General features: G+C 47.4%; 4 protein-coding genes across 7 annotated transcripts in view; 3 read left to right on the top strand and 1 right to left on the bottom strand.

The window, feature by feature from the left end:
* The first annotated feature begins 4,460 nt into the window (after positions 1-4,460).
* Positions 4,461-6,944, top strand: GDF9 (growth differentiation factor 9). Its single transcript, XM_061457249.1, has 2 exons — positions 4,461-5,094; positions 5,652-6,944. The coding sequence occupies exons 1-2, from the start codon at positions 4,695-4,697 to the stop codon at positions 6,602-6,604; spliced, it is 1,353 nt and encodes a 450-aa protein (XP_061313233.1). The 5' UTR covers positions 4,461-4,694; the 3' UTR covers positions 6,605-6,944.
* A 1,007-nt stretch (positions 6,945-7,951) lies between these two features.
* On the top strand, positions 7,952-8,562 carry LOC133271203 (cytochrome b-c1 complex subunit 8). The gene is made up of 2 exons (XM_061457117.1): positions 7,952-8,162; positions 8,346-8,562. The coding sequence occupies exons 1-2, from the start codon at positions 8,009-8,011 to the stop codon at positions 8,438-8,440; spliced, it is 249 nt and encodes an 82-aa protein (XP_061313101.1). The 5' UTR covers positions 7,952-8,008; the 3' UTR covers positions 8,441-8,562.
* Positions 8,563-11,822: 3,260 nt separating this feature from the next.
* Positions 11,823-13,892, top strand: LEAP2 (liver enriched antimicrobial peptide 2). Its single transcript, XM_061457119.1, has 3 exons — positions 11,823-12,263; positions 12,659-12,798; positions 13,641-13,892. Exons 1-3 carry the CDS (start codon positions 12,207-12,209, stop codon positions 13,675-13,677), a joined length of 234 nt encoding a protein of 77 aa, XP_061313103.1. The 5' UTR covers positions 11,823-12,206; the 3' UTR covers positions 13,678-13,892.
* Positions 13,893-16,559: 2,667 nt separating this feature from the next.
* AFF4 (ALF transcription elongation factor 4) overlaps positions 16,560-20,268 on the bottom strand; it is a 49,477-nt gene continuing 45,768 nt past the window's right edge. For all 4 annotated transcript variants that reach the window (XM_061457138.1, XM_061457139.1, XM_061457140.1 and 1 more), the window contains one exon: positions 16,560-20,218. In XM_061457138.1, coding sequence (XP_061313122.1) covers positions 20,100-20,218 — 119 coding nt within the window. In that variant the 3' untranslated portion in view covers positions 16,560-20,099. The remainder of the gene's footprint in view (positions 20,219-20,268) is intronic.

A 20,268-nucleotide genomic window follows, 5' to 3' on the forward strand; every position in this document is an offset into this window, starting at 1 on the left:
TGCAGCATCCAATACATACCTGACTGTAGGACTGCGTAACTTCACCTCACACCTAAATGAAACAAACCATAAGATGCTCTCAAAGCAGCACATCACCACCTCCAGCCTTTCCCCTTAGCAAAGAACATGTACCAGGCTGCCCCACACTTTATATAGAGCACGCAGCTGGGGAATGGATCATCACATCACAGAGCAGGTGAAAACTATTCACCCACACGTGGAGGAAGGCCGAAAGGCAAGGAGGGAATGACAAAGCCCAGCCCTGACAGCAGCACCCATCAGCCTGGATTAAATGCAGTCACAAACTTGACCTGAAAGCCACGGTTCATAGATGTACACGCACAGCACCTCCCTGTAACAGCAACAGCAAAGAAACGACAGCTCTCTTCATTAACCTCAGTGGGTTTATTTCTATAAAATATTAACTATATTAAGACTACTTCATCAAGCTTCCACGTGGGCAATTGTATTTGGAAGTCTGCACAAAACCTGCCCTGTTAATGGCTTTTAAAAGACCTACATGAAGTAAGTCAGTGGCACAGATTTGCAGACAGTGCCTACCGAAACCTTAGATGCTGGACCACCTAAACCAACATAAATGGAGGGGTGCTCTGTGGAAGGGGCTTGCTCTGCCACCCACAGTGGAGGTTATTTCTTGTTATCTTTATTTGTTCTTCAGGAATATCTGATTACAAGGAGAACCCTTCTGGTTTTCCGTGTGATATCTGCTTAGGAGGTGAAACTGAGTGCCAGACTTCAGCCCTGAATATCTGCCTTCCTCCCCAGTCTTCACATGGATGATGAGAAGTGACACACGGATGAGTTGTCAATTAAACTCTTGATACAGAGAGCTCTAAAAAGCACTCCAGAAGCAAGCACCATCCTGATAGGAACACTGAAGAGGTCTGATGAAGATACCACAGCAATACCCAACGGCCACCAGCAGCCTGGCAGCAAGGAAAACCAGGCTCGTTTTCCATGGCCAAGTGGGCCTGTCAGTTAATCAGTTGTTCTCACAACAGGGGAAGCACCAATGCACTCCCCCCTCCCATGGGCACAGCTTCCACTGCTAACCTGTTACATTTTCAACCATCATCTCCGTGCTGCCCCTAATGCTACAGCAGCAATGATCTCCTGTAATCTTCTTTAAATCCCTAAAACTCTACTCTTCTATCACGCTGTCAAAGATAACTGTTTGTGTGCCAAGTCCCTTCTCTTGTCCTCTACTGTGATTACAAACTCTCTGGGCAGTTTAGCCTGCGTTTATGCAGCACACAGGAAAATGGGCTCATGGTCCATTGGGGGATTTATAGGTTCTATAAGTAATGGTAATAGAGTGATGGTAAATTACAGCATAAGGAAAATAAGTGATACATGCAAAACTGCCTAGGTAGCAGGAGAAGCAGTCTGCAGGAAAAGGGGAATTCACAAACCATCCCTTGGTGCCCCAGCTTACGTCTGTGCCTAGGCCATTTCAGTTCCTTCCCAAGCTCTTGACATTTAAGCCTGGAAAGCGAGTCTTCCCTGGGACAACTACAAGGGTGATAAATGGGAATGAATCTCATCTACTGGGTCTGTGGAAAACAGCTGGAATTGCCAGTGGGACAGCACAGACCATGGAGGCTGCTGTAAGCACAGGTAGAAGGCAGTGGTTAGGAACAGAGGTGCAAATGGAGCCTGATCTTCTGTCTCCTGTCAGTTTAAGGTATTGATGATGTTATCACCAAGGAGATAAATACGGGCTGACTTGAGCACAGGCTGCTATCGTCAGTGATAAAAAATATCTCTGTTTTACACTGCAGTCATAAAACCCAATGGTAGGCAGGTTTTTAGCTCTGATCCTGTCCTGTCAAACAACGACATATGTATATATGCGTGTGATCTTTCTGGTTCCTGGCAGGAAGAAGCTATTAGAAGTATTTCTTCTTCTTAAGCTGTTAGGGACCGCTCCAGCTCACGTGTGTGGAGCAGACACGCAGCTCAGCTGTGCTCTGCAGGGGCAGTTAGTGAAGTTTCTGCCCCGTTATTAATGGGCCCTGCAGAGAGCACCTGATGCTTCTGGTATTTCAAAGTCCACTGAATCAGCTCAGCGGCCAAAATGAAACCACTGTGTTTATCGGGGCATAACAGCTATAGCTGTGATTAATGCTCCTGCTGCCTTGTGGAAACAAACAGATGTCATTAGCTCGCTAAGGGCAAAGCTACACATTCTTCACCTCTGCTTTAGAGCAATGTAAAAATCAGTGTTTGTTTGAAACTCAGTGTTTCCCCAGGGAAAGAAACAGTTTCTGCTGCAACAGCCTGATGATTAATAGTGACTATTTAAGAGAACTAAAACATGAGACTATCAAACAATCCCCTAATGGTCTGGGTTCTGAAGAGGTTGATGAAATGAATCTACTAATCTCCTTGGACATTGTGTTTTACTAAACGGGTCTTTAACGTCCAAAATGCTTGTGCACATGCCTCTGGCACGGGTGGGTATACCAGAACCCCACTCAAACATAGCTGCTATTTATAACTCTTCAGCAAATGTGTCCAAGCACCGAGGAACCTGAAGTCCACTCAGAAGTCACAGTTAGGGTGACAAACTGGCTTTGGCAGTGAGTGCGGCTTAAAGGGCTCTCCCTTTCCTCCTTCATTCCCTCCCCAGCTCCCCTGCAAGTCACAAGGCTTCAATTCTGCACACAGGGATTGTTGTAGCTGTGTTGGATCAGTAAATCTGTCCAGGAGAACTGGGCTTCAGAAGAGGACAGTCAATGGCAGCATAAACTCCAGCCTTCTCCCTCTTTGTTACAGGCTACTGCAGAGCAAAGGAAGTCTGATTTATTAGAAGCTGCTCAGGAATATAAATACATCCATGGGAAGATTTTAAGCCTCTACTAACATTGAGATTTACTAACTCTGCATTTCTACAGCCATCCTCAGAGCATTTCAGTTCCTCTTTATGCCCTGAAAATGATCCCATTTTCTAAAGGGTGGAGCAGCCCACACACCAGAGTCAAATCAACCAGATCCGCTTCCACAGGTCTAGACCAACCAACTAAACCTCACCCATAACATCCTTTGAAAGCCTCCCCAGCATCTAACCCAGCCAGACACCAGGATGAAGGAAAATAAACTAAGAAGCACTATGCCTGACAACGAGATGAGGAGCAGTGGTGCTGGTGGTCCCCTGCCATCACCACAGCAGCTCCCAGCCCTGGCCAACAGAGCATGAAGCAGTTTGTTTTTGGTTTCTCCCTGTCATTACAGCTGGGAAAGGTGCCCTAAAGACTGGTTCAAGCTGGATGTGTTTGGACTTTGACTTCTCTGCTTAGGTTTCCAACAAGACGGCTAATGAATGCGGATGAGTTTTATGACCAGGCCACTAGGCTGTGCAGGGATATCTCGGTCAGGGCTGGGTTTAAGCCTACAGTTAAATTGTGTCCTCTCATGAACTTAGCAGTCTACTCAGTTTTCAAAAGCTACATGTTTAGCAATAGCCTCTTCAATCCAGTGTGTATACAGAAATATCTAAGGCTGCTCTGGCACTCACCACACTGAATGCTAGTTCAGGATTTGCTATGCCTTTAGCACCCACAAGTACCCCTCCTGTCCTGTTGAGCCCTGAATTGTTCAAGATAGGCCTAATTGTTCTCAGCTTGTCCAGTGGTTTCAGCAAGGTAAAGCAAATACTTGCTTTTTGTTGGATTATTTTCCTACCATTTCAGCTCCCTGGCTGGACCCACCACGGGATCTAAAGACATCAAAGATCAGTGCGAAGGAGAGAGCAGGAATGCACGTGTGGAAAAGGGCAGGGTTAGAGGGCAGCTGAAACTGTCGTGGAACAGCAGAACTACACTTGTTTGAAACTAACACAAAGTGGGACTAATCCACAACACTCTCAGACCAGCAATCTGTACTCAGAAGCCTCAGAATGGGAAAGCTGGATGATGAGTGCCACTTCACCAGATCACTGAAAGCAGAGCTCTAATCAAAACCAACTGCCATGAAAACACATCCCTAATGGAATAAAACTGAAGCCATCCTTTTAGTTCTGCTCAGCTACAGGAGTTTGGGAGGATTTCTGATGCAACCAACATTGCTCTATTTGGAGCACACTCCACAGATACTGACACTGAAAAAGCACTCTGCTTTCTGGATGCCTCGCCTCAGACTGGAGGCAAAGATGTGCTGTGTGCTGGGGCGATGGTACTGGCCTCATAGTTACTTCTCTCTCAAGTGGATATCGCGATCTATAGAGAAGGAAATGTGAGGAATACATTAACAGAAAATGAAACCCAGCTCCTTCAATTACCTTATTACTGCTAAACCCAGTAAGATTAACGTTATATACCTTATCCCCAAACAAGCACGGATTTAGTTAGACCAGCTGATGCTAACTTGTCTGCCCAGCTCCCTCTGGAGGCTGCCACTCACTGTAGCTTTTTAATTCACCCTGTAAAAAAGGTTAACTCTCCCAGTAAGCGTTTTGATTGTAATGATGCTTTCATGGGCAAAGGCTTCAGCCTAAACGCAGCCAATACGGGGTTTAAGTAGCCAGCTGCGGATCTTTGTCTTTGGTTTCTAATCAGAAAGAAGCCTCCCTCCCATTCTACAGCTGCAACAGATATAAGGGATCAGGCTCAGGAGCTCTCTTTTAACTTGAACGTTTTAGGGGAGGCACTGTTTTGGCTGTGACCCTAAAGAGCATGGCAGGTACCTGGAGAATTTGTGTTTGCTTCTACTGCTGCCTTCACTGGCTTTCTTTTAGCATCCAGGGCTCCCCTCACTCCCGGGCACGCGGAGCCTCTGAGGACACCAGCAGCGAGCTCAGCCCATTGCTGTGGCTGCCCAGAGGTGCGAGACGGGGCTATGCCCTCCTGCCTCCCCTCCTCAAGGTGCTGTCGGACCAGGACCACCAGGGCTGGGAAAGCGAGGTCCCCAGGCTGCAGCCGGACTCCAGAGCCCTTCGCTACATGAAGAGGCTGTATAAGATGTCTGCTACCAAGGAGGGAATCCCAAAGGCTAACAAAAGCCACCTCTATAACACTGTCCGGCTTTTCACTCCGTGTTCTGAATGCAAGCAGCACCCCAGGGACCTGATGAAAGGTAGGTGTGCAGGGACAGGAACTGATGAGGTTTAAATGGGGGGTTCTATGTGTTCTGTGCTTGCAGCGTAACATAAAATGTCTTATTTTTAGAGCTGTTGGTATTTTAGTCTGGGGGCTTTGCTCTTAAACTGCAGGAGTTTTTCATAACCTGCTTCTTGCTGAATGGCATTAGACAGTTTGGGAAATGCCACACCACTGGTGCTCTGTTCTAGATGATACCGATGTTTCAGGCTGACTCCTCTTGCTTTGAGTCAGAGAAAACTACAATCGGTTCTAATTAAAGTGAGAAAAGTAGGAAATATGGTTAGGCATAATGGGCACCATGTTTCCTTCTGCTGCCCATCTCAGTTTTGGGTTACTCAAGGCCATAAAACCAGAGCACTGTAACCAAGTGCCAGCACCTCCTTGCAAGCTGACTTTTCTCCTTGCCTTACATGTTTGCTGGGGAAGAATCTGCTGCTGAATCATTTCTGTTTCTCCATTCTATGATAACATTTGTGTCTAGGTGGATATTAAGACTCACTAACTCTCCAAGATTGCCATTTTCCTTCTCAGGAGACATTCACCTGGTGGATTTACTCTTCAACCTGGATCGCGTCACTGGTCTCGAACACTTGCTCAAGTCTGTCCTGCTCTACTCCTTCGACACCTCAGTTCCTATCTCCTCTTCAGTTACGTGCATGTGCCATTTATTTGTCAAGGAGCATGATTTTGCTGGCCAAGTCTGTCCCAGCGTCTCACATGCAGTAGCTTTTAGCCTGCACTTTGAAGTCAGAAAGCGCAAGTGGGTTGAGATTGATGTGACTCCTTTTCTGCAGCCCCTAATCGCTACTAACAGGAGGAATATTCACATGGCTGTGAACTTCACTTGTCTGATGGGTGATCCACAACAGAGCACTAACCTGGAAAACCCTGTGAACATGGCACTGGTTCCCCCTTCTCTTCTTCTTTACCTGAATGATACCAGTGAGCAAGCTTACCACAGGTGGAACTCACTGAGGCACACAAGGAAAATCCCAGTGCGGCCCAGGCGAAGGAACGGTCTGCTTGTCGATCCTTCGGGTGACAGAGGAAAAGAGACTCCACAGGGCAAAAGGGCCTCTCGCCGGCGGAGAGACGGGAATGGGAAAGACGCACCAGCAACTTCGCCCTCAGATCTGAGCGAGTACTTCAAACGGTTCCTGTTCCCTCAGAACGAGTGCGAGCTTCACAACTTCCGCCTGAGCTTTAGCCAGCTCAAATGGGACAAATGGATCATAGCACCGCACAGGTACAGCCCCCAGTACTGCAAGGGTGACTGCCCAAGGGTGGTCGGGCACCGCTACGGCTCTCCTGTGCACACCATGGTACAGAACATCATCTATGAGAAACTGGACCCGTCCGTCCCGAAGCCCTCCTGCGTTCCTGCCGAGTACAGCCCGCTGAGCGTCCTAACCATAGAGCCCGACGGCTCCATCGTCTACAAAGAGTATGAAGACATGATAGCTACCAAGTGCACTTGTCGGTAGTGGGTGAACCCCGGTTGGTTTTACTCGGGTTTTGGGTGTTTTGGCATTCTCAAAGTAGTTGCAGCTGTAATGAAGCGAATAGCGTTTGTGTAGTTCTCATAGCTCTACAGAATCCCTTAGGATTTAGTATGGAGTCAGTAGAAGGTGTTTACACCAGAGCACTTATTTTTGTAGCCACTCGGCCTTTCTGGAATGTGCAATGAAATGTAAATAATACCTTTTTATTGGAATAATTTTGCATTTAAAATGGGGAAGAGACTTCAACTACCAGATGTCTATTTTAAGCTGTTTTCTTATAGATTCAAAAAGAGAAATAAATGCCGATCTTGCATACCACTTACATTCAATGCCTTTGAACTCTCATTTGCATTTGAACCCTCCCCGCTAAGGGGATTCATAGAATTCATAGAATCCGAGGTTGGAAGGAACCCTAAGGCCTAGAAAGGTTGGACCTGATGGTCAAACATGACTTAGACTAGATGTCCTGGCACCCTGTCCAGCTGGATCTTAACAATGCTCAGTGTTAGGGAATCCACCACTTCCCTGGGGAGATCATTCCAATGGCAGGTTGTTCTCATTGCAATGAAGTTTCCTCTTGTGCCCAGTTAGAATCTCTGCAAGCGTAACTTGTGCCCATCCTTTCCCTGATTCCTTGTAAAAAGGGAGTCCCCCTCTGCTTTGGGGTTCTATGTTCCAGTATTTAAAGGATGATTACAGACTGGTTTGTGCTGAAGGGACCTTAAAGCTCCTCCAGCCCCAACCCCTGCCAGGGGCAGGGACCCCTTCCACTAGAGCAGCTTGCTCCAAGCCCCTGTGTCCAACCTGGCCTTGAGCACTGCCAGGGATGGGGCAGCCACAGCTTCTCTGGGCACCCTGTGCCAGCGCCTCAGCACCCTCACAGGGAAGAGCTTCTGCCTAAGAGCTCAGCTCAGTCTCCCCTCTGGCAGGTTAAAGCCATTCCCCTTGGCCTGTCCCTACAGGCCCTTGTCCCAAGCCCCTCTCCAGGTTTCCTGCAGCCCCTTCAGGCACTGGAGCTGCTCTCAGGTCTCCCCTTCAGGAGCTTTCTCTTCTCCAGGCTGCACAGTCCCAGCCTTTGGATCCTCCTTGTGGCCCTTCTCTGACCCTCTGAGCCCGTCCCCACCCTTCCCGTAGAGCAGGGACCAAAGCTGCCATGTCATTCCACGCTCTGAGCACGCTGGGATGACGGCTCCTTTACCCGCGCGGGGGATGCTCTCCCTGCGGTTCCCCAGCACGCCGCACGCACCGCCGCCTCCGACACGCTGCGAGGGAGCGACAGGAGAAGCATCCCCCGCCCCGGAAAGGGAAGCAGCATCTCCGCTTCCTCTTCCTCTGCGGCGCCGGAGCGGTGCCTCGGCCGGCGGGGGAAGGTGACCCGGCAGCGCCATGGGGCTTCACTTCGGGAACCTGGCGCGGGTCCGGCACATCATCACCTACAGCCTGTCCCCGTTCGAGCAGCGCGCCTTCCCCAACGTCTTCTCGCACGGGGTGCCCAACGTGTGGCGCCGGTTCAGCTCCCAGGTCTTCAAGGTGGTGCCCCGTGAGTACAGCGGCCCCGGGGCCCTCCTTCCGTTATCCTTTTCCCCCTCAGCATCGGCGCTCTGGGGACGGGGCAGGCTCTGTGTGGCAGCAGCCTTGCGTAGCGCTGGGAGTAGTCACAGAGGGGCTGTGCTTATGGCAGTGCGGCTCGTGAGTGTGCCCCTTGCCTTTCCTTTCCTTCCAGCCTTCGTGGCAGCCTATCTCCTGTATTCCTGGGGAACCCAAGAGTTTGAGAGGCTGAAGAGGAAGAACCCCGCTGACTATGAAAACGACCAGTGATTCAGTGAACACGGATGTCCTTCTCTCGCTGTGTTATCACTTTGGGGTTGTTAAGCGTCTCCACATGACCAGAAGGGTATTAAGGAGGAGATAAGTCTTGTCTAATAAACTTTGCCCTGTGACTTTGCGTGAAATCTTGTGAGTCTTGGGATGCTTAAGGTGAGCAGCATCAGATCTGTGTCTGGTTTGCTCTGTCCAGGGAGATAATCAGTCGGGCTAAAGTTCTGTATGCTCAGATGCTTTTATCTCAGAGCATTTCCAGCCTGTTTCTTCGCGGCGTTTCTCAGTATAACTAACACAGCAAGGGGTGCCTTCAGCTGGAGATGACTTGAAATAACACCTCCTACCTCCCTGCTGTTTGTCTTTCCATCCCTGGCTGCTGCTTCGTCCTCCAGCCTTGAGATCTGTGAAAGGCAAACAGCCCATGACTCGGTACTGCCCAGCACTGTGTGAGCTGGCAGTGGTCAGGCTGAGCATGGACCTCGACCCCAGTGCAGAGGCTTGTTCTTCACCAGGAGCCCCATGCAGGGACAGCGGGTACACGCTGCACCCCCAGCGGGTACGCAGTGCTCCGAGAGGGGTTTCATCACGATGCAGGAAAGGGATGTTTCCTGCATGAGAACAGGCGGGCACAGGAGCAGCCTCCCCAGGGGTGTCCTCAGCTGGGGGGGTCTATGGATGGGACAGGACATGGTGCCAGATGGCCTCAGCCGGGCCCCTTCCCATGGGAGACTGCACCAGACAATATTTCAAGGTCCTTTCCAACCTGGGCTCTTCTGTGGCTTAAATTACCTGGTTATATTCATTGATTAACTGTAGCTCTGCTATTGATGAGTATTAACAGAATCATAGAAACTAAGGCTCTGTAATACCTGAGGATGACTTAAAAACAACTGCTTGTAGTAAAGTGACTGAAGTACGGGACAAAGAAACTCACCCTGTGGCTTTAAGTGAACAAGCTCCACTGTTCGCAGTCCAAACACCTGACTGGTTCCCTTATCCTACTCTTCCCTTGCAGCTGACTGTCTCAGGCTCCTGCACCACACAAAGCAATACGTTTATCTCCCTGTTGTGCTGTTCCTGCAGCTGGTACCAAGAATTTTATCTTATCCAGTGTGGGAGTGACGTTTCCCTGAGTCCATTTCTTGGTGTGCTCAGTCCTGGGCTATCTGGAGGACAAGGATGCTCGGGCTCTTCCTGCAGGAAGATGGGGATTACGCAGTTTTTATAGCTGAATGCTTTATTCTTTTGGGGCTCTTAGCACATGGGACTAAGCTTAGTGTTAGGGCTGTTCCTACTGCTCCTGTGCTTACTCCAAGCACGGTGTGATGCTGGCATAAACAGGAGTAATATAAGTCCTAGAATGGTTGGGGTTGGACAGGACCTTAGACACCATCTAGTTCCAGTGCCCCTGCATCCTGCTTATCCGCCACCCCCAGCAGTTGACGGGTGGCTGGAAGGGTGCCCTGGTGCGAGCTTTTCTGTTGGTAGCTGCCGTAAACCCTCATTTTTCACCACGTTGCACCTCAGCAGCTGCTGAAGGGCAGCAGCTCCGCTCGGCCTCTGTCCCTGTACACAGACAGCTGAACCGTGTCCAAACCAGCTGCTAGACAAGCGCAAACACTGCAGCACGTTCCCAGCACCATCCCCGCAGCTGCAGTGTCAGCAGCGAGCAGGCTGCAGGCTGAGCCTCCTCACCCTTTGCTCCTGTCGCAACCCTGCCCAAACGCTGTCCTCTGGTCCCGCAGGGCCGTGCCCCGGTGCCGGTGTCCCCGTGCTCGCCGCAGGGCCTGGCCTGCCTGGCAGGGAGCCGGAGACGTGGCATTCGGGACGGCAGCCAGGGGGACGTCAGGGCTGAACAAGGTGTCTGGACATTCTGCTGTCATCTCGTTTATTTCTGTCCTCCCTTTGGTAAATATTGGAAGTGGCAGCGGAGCAAGCGCGTGGGTTTTCCTCTTAGAACCTGTGGCTTTTTGCTGACAACCTGCGCTTGTCCGTGTGGAAACACTTGGCTCCGTTTTCACCTTTCTTGCCCAGTTTCTTGCCCAGATTGCTGCCTGAAAGGGACATGCTGATGCTGTCGGTAAGCCAGAAGGACACACAAGGATTTTGATCTACTGGCACTACGTACTGGTCTTACCCAGCCAAAAAAGCTCAGAAATGATGACAGACAGAGGGGCTCTCTGGCAGAGCTGAAGGAGCCGTCACCTCAAATCCTGTGCTCCATGGATGAAGGCTCTTGCTGCTGCCGCTTGTCCTTCCTGTTCTGTGCTAGTGCCTGGTGGAAACAGCAGGGATTAGAACGAATTCTCCGGTATCAGTTGTAGACAATAAGCTGGGAAGGGTTTTTATTTAATCCCAGTGAAGTTTGGGCTAAGGGGCAATCATGTGTAGACAGGAACCTGACAACATGGCATTATCTTAATCTAACTTGCCTTCCACGCTGGCACTACTGCCCCCATGTTAAGCAATCACTGAAAATGGCAGCCTCGTAGGCACAGATGTGTATTTGCCATTCAGCAAAAGCACACTTCACTATTTTATACAGTATCGTGACTTAGCTTAAAACACAGGGTGCTCCAACCCCCCCCCCACCTGACACAAATAAACTGCTGCATTCTCTTTATGCTACCCTGCAACCTCCAACATCTTGTCCCTGGCACGCTGGGTGTACAGGGGGGAGCTGCGGGAGCCAGAGGCACAGCATCCGAGATGAGGAGTGGGAACCAGTGAGGTCCAGGTACAGGCTGATCTTACTCATACTCTTCTCCCACCTGTCCCAGTGCTCGTGAGCTGAGGGGGCTGTTGAAGGCAGGAGGTAACACACAGCTGTTCTTCAGTGTTCTTTTCTCCGGGCTGTTGCAATCTCATTTCACAATGGGAAAAACTAACATTCCTCTTAATGACAAGCTGCTCACCCACATCAATGGGAGCTGAGGCACCCTTTAGGAGACTGATTGTGAGTTACAGTGTAAGGTGCAGACTGTGGCAGTGACAGCCCATTGAAAGAAGCCACAGTCTTGCCACATGGAGCAACTCTGCTCCAGAAACCCTTGCAGCAATCTCTCCTTTTGGGATTCACCATTTAGAGGTTATCATCTTCACCTGCACATCAGGCTCCCTGGGAGAAGAGGTCTGTTTTATCATGTACGACATACATTTTACATTCCAAAACCTATCTGACAAGTGTTCCTTCTGCTTTTTGAGTGCTGGGGGGGGCAAGGCAGGTTAAGTAACTTCCTCATCATTCTTTCGCATACCAAGAATGAGAAGCAGAATGAAAACCGTGATTCTCTGCTCCAAATAAGCTCACTAAGACAAAACTTCCCCCAGCTGACAACCTCAAAGCTGCACACAGAAGTTAAATAAGGTCATGGCTTTTGATCTTTACCCTAACACTTTGGGCCAGCCACCCTTTTGCATTCAAATCCACCCCAGGGTTCTGGTAATGCGCTGGGTAGGTTTTAAAGGAAGGAACAGCTGGCACAAGTGGTAAGCTGAGCAGACAAAGTACAAGTGGAAGGAGGGTAAATCATTAGCCAGAGAGACAGGCCTTGAACCAGATCACTGCAGCAGATGCTAATTTAGTCATTCCCTCTTGCTCCGAATCGAACTTTGTTCCTGCAATGACTGACAGCTGATGCAACGATAAGAGAATGAAGTCTATAAAAATCTAGCTGAGGCTCGGGAAGTTCTATTTGGGGCTCTTCTACCTCCTCCGCGCGAGGCCGGTCCCGCGGTCCAAGGGACAGCCCACACTGGGAAGATGCACTGTTGGAAAACGCTGGCGCTCGCCTTGCTCTGCTCCCTGCTGCTCTGTCAGGTAAATAGAGACAAGGATTTACAGCGCTGATTCAAGTGCTCAGAGACTTACCAAAACCTGTTAGGGTTTGCATGAATAAGAATACCCGGCGGAGGTTAGAGGTGACAGCAGAGCTCCTTCGGAGCATTCCCGGTCACAAAAAACCTGCCTAGTGAATACTGCCTTCTTCTGAGATGTAACCTGCAGTAGTTCCGCCTTTCCTCCCAAGGACTTAAAAACCAGTGTTGATTTTTATGCTTACTTCTGTGGGGGTAGGATACAAGCAATTACACTTCAACAGAGCACGTTATGAGCTCAAAATGAGAAAGATTTCAAGTTCTTCACTTAAGACTTGAGCTCAGCAGCAGCATCACCAGCTGCTGCCTGCTCTGACAGCCACCCTGACTCTCTTCCAGACACACTGTGCTTCCTTGAGCCAACCAGAGCCTCAGCTGGTGAGAGAGAGGAGGATGACACCCTTCTGGAGAGGCGTCTCACTGAGACCTGTTGGAGCCTCGTGCAGGGACAACAGTGAATGCATTACAATGCTCTGCAGGTAACAGCCTCATTCATGATCAGGCTCAGTGTGACTTAGCGTCGTATTAGGTAGAGAAAGTTCCCACTTATTCTCCCCTAATGAGGAATGGAGTTAATTCTGTGCATTAAAAACAGATACCAGGAATAGGGATGGGGCAATAGATTCAGACCTCCTTTGTAAGCAATGCCAACAGAGCAGAGTCCGAGTGCCCCTGGTCCTTTCACTGCCACCCCAGATAAGCCATCTTCTGAAAGAAGAGCACAGCATTTGAGACAGCTTTGGGGTAATCACAGACCTTAAAATTAATCCTTCTTAAAGGCAGTTCTGTTCACTCTAAAGCATATTAACCAAAAGCAGTACCTTACCCTAAATGAATCACTTTGATGACTTATGCTCACAGTTTAAGACAACTAAATATAAAAAGCCACTGGACATGAGCGAATTGTCCAACTATGTCTACTTAAATTGATTAGTTACAACTACTACTTGGTGACTGAAAGGTGATTTTGCATGGCACCTACTCTGCACATACCAGAAACAATTAGAGACGGGTAGAACAGAGCCACTTTCTGCTCTGTGTACAAGAGAGGACAGCCAAGTGCAACTCATACTTGGTTCTACTGATTAACTGTAACAGCAGCTACTGGAAGATCTCAGTAGAACAGGGCTTCAGCTGTGGGTGATTTCTACACCACAGCCTGACCATACAGCTCTGTGAAACGCACATGTTGGAGCTGTAATGTAAAGCAGAGACCATAAAGTGAATGGAGCTGAACTGGATAAAGGGGGGAATGCAACGTGTGCAGCCCGTGAGCGGAACAGGAGCCCTGCAAAGGCCATGACGAGGTTTTCTTTTCCAGGAAGAACCGCTGCTTCCTGACAACAGCCGCTGAGTGACCCGTCCCCCCGAAGCCCACCCGTCGCTGTTATCACTAACAGTGAAGTATTTATTGACCCTTCAGAACGAGGACAGGGGATCCAGCAGTCAGTGCATTTAATGTTTCTGCCCCAGGAACTGACAAAGGACTTCAAAGAGCTTGAGAGCGTCCCCTACCCAGGGCCATAGCTCTGCAGCACACTGGCCAAGCTCAATAAAAGGACCGTGCATCCCCTGTTTGTTTGGGTTTTTTGTAATGGTTCGTTACTGTTTTTTAAGGTGCGAATTAAAAACGTCTGTTCAGCAAACTACATTGGTTCTCCTTGTCTCCTGCGAGCAAAGTGTACAGGGAGTGCACAGCTGGCGTTTTGAGCGGGAGCGCTTCGCTCAAACTGGACTTTAGACACTTCTCCTTCAAGCTGGCAAGTGCACAAAGCAGAGCACGCTTCTATCTCCTTTCCGTCTCAACAGCTGAACTCTTATCAGCGCCTCAGATAAAGGCCTGTTAGAAAGGGAGAGCAAACAAACTGATAATACTGATAGCATTTTAATATCCCAACTATATCCAGCGATAACTGGAAGGAAAAGTATTTACCTTTAATTACTTCTAATCAAATTTACTTTAATACATGTCCTAGACTGACTTTTGCCACTGGAGTAGCTCCTGTTTTAAAATAAATGGATCAAAATCCAGTTTTGATCTGTCCCACGTTAACTCGCAGGGCTGAAAGAAACAAAACCACCTTTGATTAAGACCAGTATCAACCAGTGCAGGACGCAAACACCGACTGCCGTTTCCCTTTGGAGCAGAAACCTCTGCTTAAGCACAGTATCAGGCAGGAGGAGAGCCACACACCAGACACGAGCACACCGGTTTTGAAGTTTAATACAGAAAATCTATTTGATATTTATTAAACTTAGTTTCTCCAGTTACAGTTTTGCATTGTACAAAGCATTTTAATGACACAGTAGTTAAAAAGATCTTTACAAATTGAAATGTGATACCCTTTTCTCCAAATATTTTAATTGCCATAAATTTGTTTAAAAATACACATTAAACGCATGTTTCAGACACTAAACTTTCTATAATCTCAATACCACAAAATACATAGAATATACTATACAGATGTGGAAAAAATCTAGTTAGTATATAATACTTTGCTCACCATTAACAGCTTTATTACGTGAAATGCACATACTGACTTAGAAATCCTAATTTTGAGCCCCGAAGTACCCTTTGAAATTTCAAATGTATTGCAACAAATAAAATCACAGTCTGTGTTTTCTTCTTTTAGGTTTTGGTTGAAGACAGATGCCTAAATACTCTGATAGAAAACAAAATGTAACACATGGACTCGTCATGTACAAAGCATAAAACAGAGACATCCCATTAGTTACTAACAGTACCTTTTCCGAGTGGTTAATAAGGGCTTCACTTATAAGTGACAGGTTCAAAGTGACCTTCCCCCACCCGCGAGCCCTCCCCCAAAAGAAAAACCCTTCTTCACCAAATAATAATTTCAAATAAGATAAAGGATTTGTTTTAATAAATATATAAGCACTTTATCCTCCATATACAAAATTTCTTAAAACAATTTTAAAAGGGGGGGGGGGGGGGGGGGGGAATGGGGACACGACGACCAGATACAAATGTCAGGAACTGTGCTTGCAAAAGTCATGCCTGGTCCTTAGAGTTGAGTCCTGGGGTGTGGGATGCCAGCGCAGCCCCGGGGAACGCGGCACCAGCCATTGGGCTTGCATATAAAAACTGGAGACAGGAATGTCCCAATCGGCCTTATTGGCTCCATCAGCATGTGTGGAGTTCCACCAGGAATGGAAATGCTTTCCTCAAGCTTCCAGACGGAATTAAACCGACTGAAGCATTCACGTTAGACATCCTGTGGGAAACTCCACACTGTGCCACCGCATCCACAACCCCTCCGAGCACCGGCCAGGAGCAGAGCTGCTGCTCCACCGGGCTCCCACCGAGACCACAACATCCTGATGGCACAACCAGCCCTCACCTCCCACCCAGCACCGCTCGCTTCCAAAAGCCATCCCTGGAGACATTCCAGGCCAGGCCAGATGTGGTTCTGGGCAACCTGATCTAGTGGAAGATGTCCCTGCTCATTGCAGGGAGGGGCTGGACTAGAAGACCCTTGAAGGTCCCTTCCAGCCCCAACTATCCTATGATTCTTAAGAAACAGCACCCCGGCAGCAGAGCCCAGCTCCTTGCAAAGCAAGGGAACTGGACATAGATCATGATTCCCCGATTGACCGAGTTTAACTTTCCTATTTAGGGGATTTGTCTCCCGGAACAGCTCTGGATTTGTCTGAGTTGGCTAGCAAAAGCTTTGGCTACTCTCACAGATGTCTAGCGTTCGCTTTGTTGCTTGGAAACACACGGTTTTCCATAACACTGATTCATCAGACAGAGAAACCGAAACCCCGACCACAGTATTTGTCAGAAATGTAAGAATTTGGAAGCTGCTGACTCCCCAATGGGTAATTCAAACTGGACTTGCTCAGGCCCTTTCAATCCCTTAACATAAACACTGCAGTGACAGCAAATACCTGTTAGGTAAACTATTAAATACAGCAAAGGTAGTCTCTCTTCCTTCAGCAGCTTGCCACTTTGGCAAACCACCTCCTGATGTGCCTATGGCGTTAGTTTTACTTGCCCCAGGCAAGTGCTACATGATTCCTATGAAGTACTGACTCAGTGTGTTGGGGCCGTTCATAAATACAGTTGAGGGCATCTTTTTGTGATCACAGCAATCAAGCCTCAGCAATCTAAAGGAATATACATTGCACTCCTGTATAATATGCAATATTTATCACCACTAAGATGGTGATTCAGCACTCAATAAATAATATATCAATATAGTCAGTTGCACCATAATCTAAAAACAAGTATAACATATACTTTGGACAGACTGAGTTCATATATATATACATATATATTAAAAGACACATACAATACAAATTGCATACTGCCATCGAAAGCCAAGAAGAGCCACCCAGATGCTCTGCTTTATGGCTAATAGTTTTAAATCAAAAGAAAAGTCTAGGGCTGTTTCTCTCTGGTGTCCTGAATATTTGTTTAGACTTACTGATGGTTGCACCTTATCACCCAGGACCCTGAAGTCTGAGAGCGGGTTCAGACAGCACTGATAGCTGAGCAAGCCTAGTCTGAGTAAGCCATTATTAAGATTCACCAACTAGGACCACAGTCAGCGAGGGAATTAAAATCACAGCATTGATATGTATTTAACAGACAAGTGTCTGGGGGATCCATCTGGGAAGGCAGGAGTTCAGGATTCCCTCGTTTGTCACTAGTGCAACGCGTACTGGTACCCCAGTGACGTGTGTCACTGCTATGGAAGAACAGGGTGAGACGCATCGCCTGCACTAGGACAGAGGGATGGAAGCCTATTGAGCACTTAGCTACAGAATCTGACAGAGTACATCACTTTCCTCCCGGAAACAACAGTACATCCCAAAATTAGGTGTGCTTTTGGAATGGGGAAGTTTATCCGTTTGAACTAGCCACAGATGCATAAGGCATTTCTTTTCAATTCATGAGGCCACCAATATCTCCTGTATGGCAAGCGGCCTGGGACAGTGCTCCAGGGATATTGCACCCTGAAAACCCACTGTCCAGGTGGGACACTTTCAACCAGTCAGGTCCACATTTTGACATGATGTACAGGGGCTGGTCTCTTCTCCCAAGTAACGAGTGATAGAACACGAGGAGACAGCCTCAAGCTGCACCAGGGGAGGTTTAGACCGGATATTAGGAACAATTCCTTCCCCAAAGGGTGGTCAGGCATTGGAAGAGGCTGCCCAGGGCAGTGCTGGAGTCACTGTACCTGGAAGTGTCCACAAACCATGCAGATGAGGCTCTTAGTTACACGGTTTAGTGGTGGCCTTGGCAGTGCTGGGGAACAGTTGGACTTGATGGTCTTAAAGGTCTTTTCCAACCCGGTTGATTCCTACAATAACGTCTCGTGGTTGTTCAAAGACCATAAAGATCCACTGATCTAGGGATAAGCGATATGTTTTTCAGAGACCAATTGAACGTGACACCAAAAGGTATTTGTGGGATTCTAGTTAAGGAAAAGAAAAATAATTCCCAGAGATGAGCCCATTCCCACTACCAGGAATGGTACCTGTGCACAACGGAGCAAGCCAGAACGCAGCCATGCCGGCTAGTGCAGCACTACACAAAAAAGAAACGATGACTGCAACTTCTATGAAGGTATCTTTTATATAGCGTCAAAAGTGTGCTAGGCACTTTAGAGTATTAAAGGAAAAAGAGTTGACAGTGTCCCATTAGCCAAGATGTGGAGTCTGAGGGTACAGATTCTGTCTCAAACAGCAAACGCTAACAGAAACGTGACCTTGCACAGTGATTCAAGGAAAAGGATGTTCCAACAGACCTGAAGAGGAAATTCAGCTGTCATGGGAAGAGTCACAGGTCTGTTGCTCATGTATCCATCCATTCGTACGTAGCAAAGCTTTTCTGGAAGTACAAAACACGCTGGAACGCAAAGGAAGCTCTACGAATATGCAGCTACCTTTAGTAGGTTACTAATTGCAAAACTTCTAAACTCTTAAAGCCCATAGGACATACTGCAGTACTGAGAGCGTAGAATTCTATTCCTTCTCGCGAGGTTGCCGTGAGTTTGGCACTTAACTACAACTACACACAAAATTTAGTGCAATCATTTTCCTGAACATGCACGTTCATATCTGGTATGGAAGAAAAGGTGAAGTGGGAGAGAAAACAAAGCAGCATTCCACAATCTCACTCCAAAGGATTCAGAGTTGGACTCTTCAGAAGGAGACCACCGCAATGAGAAGTCAGTTTGTGTGACGGACACTAGGACTTTTAGAAAGGAAATGGAATTTTACCAGAGTACTGCAGAAGACCACTGCATACAGTATATACCTGGTCCTGCTGTAAAACATCTTGTAAACAGTTCATAAAATCTTCATCTAAAAGTAAGGCATAAGGCACACCAGACATGGTAGGGGCACTAAGCGATACTGAAAGCAGTAGCAGTTTAAACCATTAACTCAGACAAGCACCTCACGTGGAAAGGTACTTTGGTTTTCACTTTTTGAGAGCAGGCAACTGCAACTCCATCAACCACTTCTGTTGCACCAAGTCGCTCCCTCGCAAGTGAGTATTATGCTCCATCAAACATTAACGGGACCTTCATCAACACGGGGTAAATACAAGTTTTAAATCCATTCTGCATCACAACAGTCACTCTCCCTGTAATAGCAGGTGTGCTCCCACCCCACGACGGCTCTTGCACTGTCATCCTGTAGTGTCCATCACCTATCAGACCCTAAAAGGAAAAAATGGACCTCGGTTTCTAAAGTTTCCTGGTTTCTCAGTCAATGGAAAAGATGCAAATGACAGTTCTGGTAGGAACTTAACTGCTGTTGGGTTTGTCCACCACAAAGTTCACCGACTCCGGAGGTGTCAGGAAACGACAAGCACGGAAACAAAAGGTATTTCAAATGAAGAGATGCAAAAAAGCACAAGATTGTCCTTTTCAGAAACCTTTCCTGTCTGCATCGCACCTGCCGGGCTGAAGCTCATTCCTACACCATTTCTTCGATCTCACATTGAACGCAAATCACTGTAATGTTTTGTGATTGTTATAGTGTTAATCCATGTTTGGAAACTGCCTGGAAAACCATCCAAGTCAGATCCAGCTAAATACTTTTCCATATAAATTTCTTTATAATTCATTTAAATGAAGTATCTTAATACATAGAAGAATATCTGGAACTTTTCTATTTAGTACAAATTCTGCAATAATAAATCTGTAGTTGTCATTTATTAGTTGACTCGTAGGCATTAGGCATGGAAAGTATGGTGTCCCTACACGTTAGAACCTATCAACCCTACTTCCTTTACAGGCTCTACCACCACAAGACATTACAGAGTAACAAAGCTCACAAAGTACTTAAATAAAGTGTCTATGTTTAATTTCCGCTAAGTACTCGAAAGGATAAATTTAGGGAATAACTAAGAACTGCCCCAAAACCGGGCTGTTCAAACTTAAAATTAAAAAAATTCAAATAAATAGGATTTAAATGGACTCTTCCTGTATTGTGACTGGAATTCCAGTGATCTGCCCATGACAGATCAGCAAAACTACTCCTTTCTATGTAGCAAATTATAAAATACTTAAATAACTTAAACCGGGAATACTGAAGCAGTCCAATAACCAAATGATTTGGGGTTAAAACACAAAACACAAATGAGGATGGGAGACATGTGAAAGCATTCTTTGCTCTTAGTGTCAACTAAGCAATGTATTATGGCAGTCTTCCTTATTGACATGACACAGTGTTGTGGAGATAAATCAGAGGCAGCGAGAAAAATGTGTTTGAGTTTCCATTCCTTTAGTTCCAAATATCACTTGGCATCCAGGCGCAACCAGTGTAGTCCCTGACGGGTGTAACGCACTAGGTCTGTCATGATGCTCGAGTTAAAAACCAGAGGGCCCATAACTTTATCCAGTTCAGCAAAGAACTCTAAAAGAACAGAAACACAAGTTAAAGCTTTGCATGCACCTTTATATGAA

This window comes from Pezoporus flaviventris, unplaced genomic scaffold (assembly GCF_033815535.1).
Source record: "Pezoporus flaviventris isolate CSIRO_AGI_PZ_B2104156 unplaced genomic scaffold, CSIRO_AGI_Pfla_v1 ptg000023l, whole genome shotgun sequence".
Classification (NCBI taxonomy): Eukaryota; Metazoa; Chordata; class Aves; order Psittaciformes; family Psittacidae; genus Pezoporus; species Pezoporus flaviventris.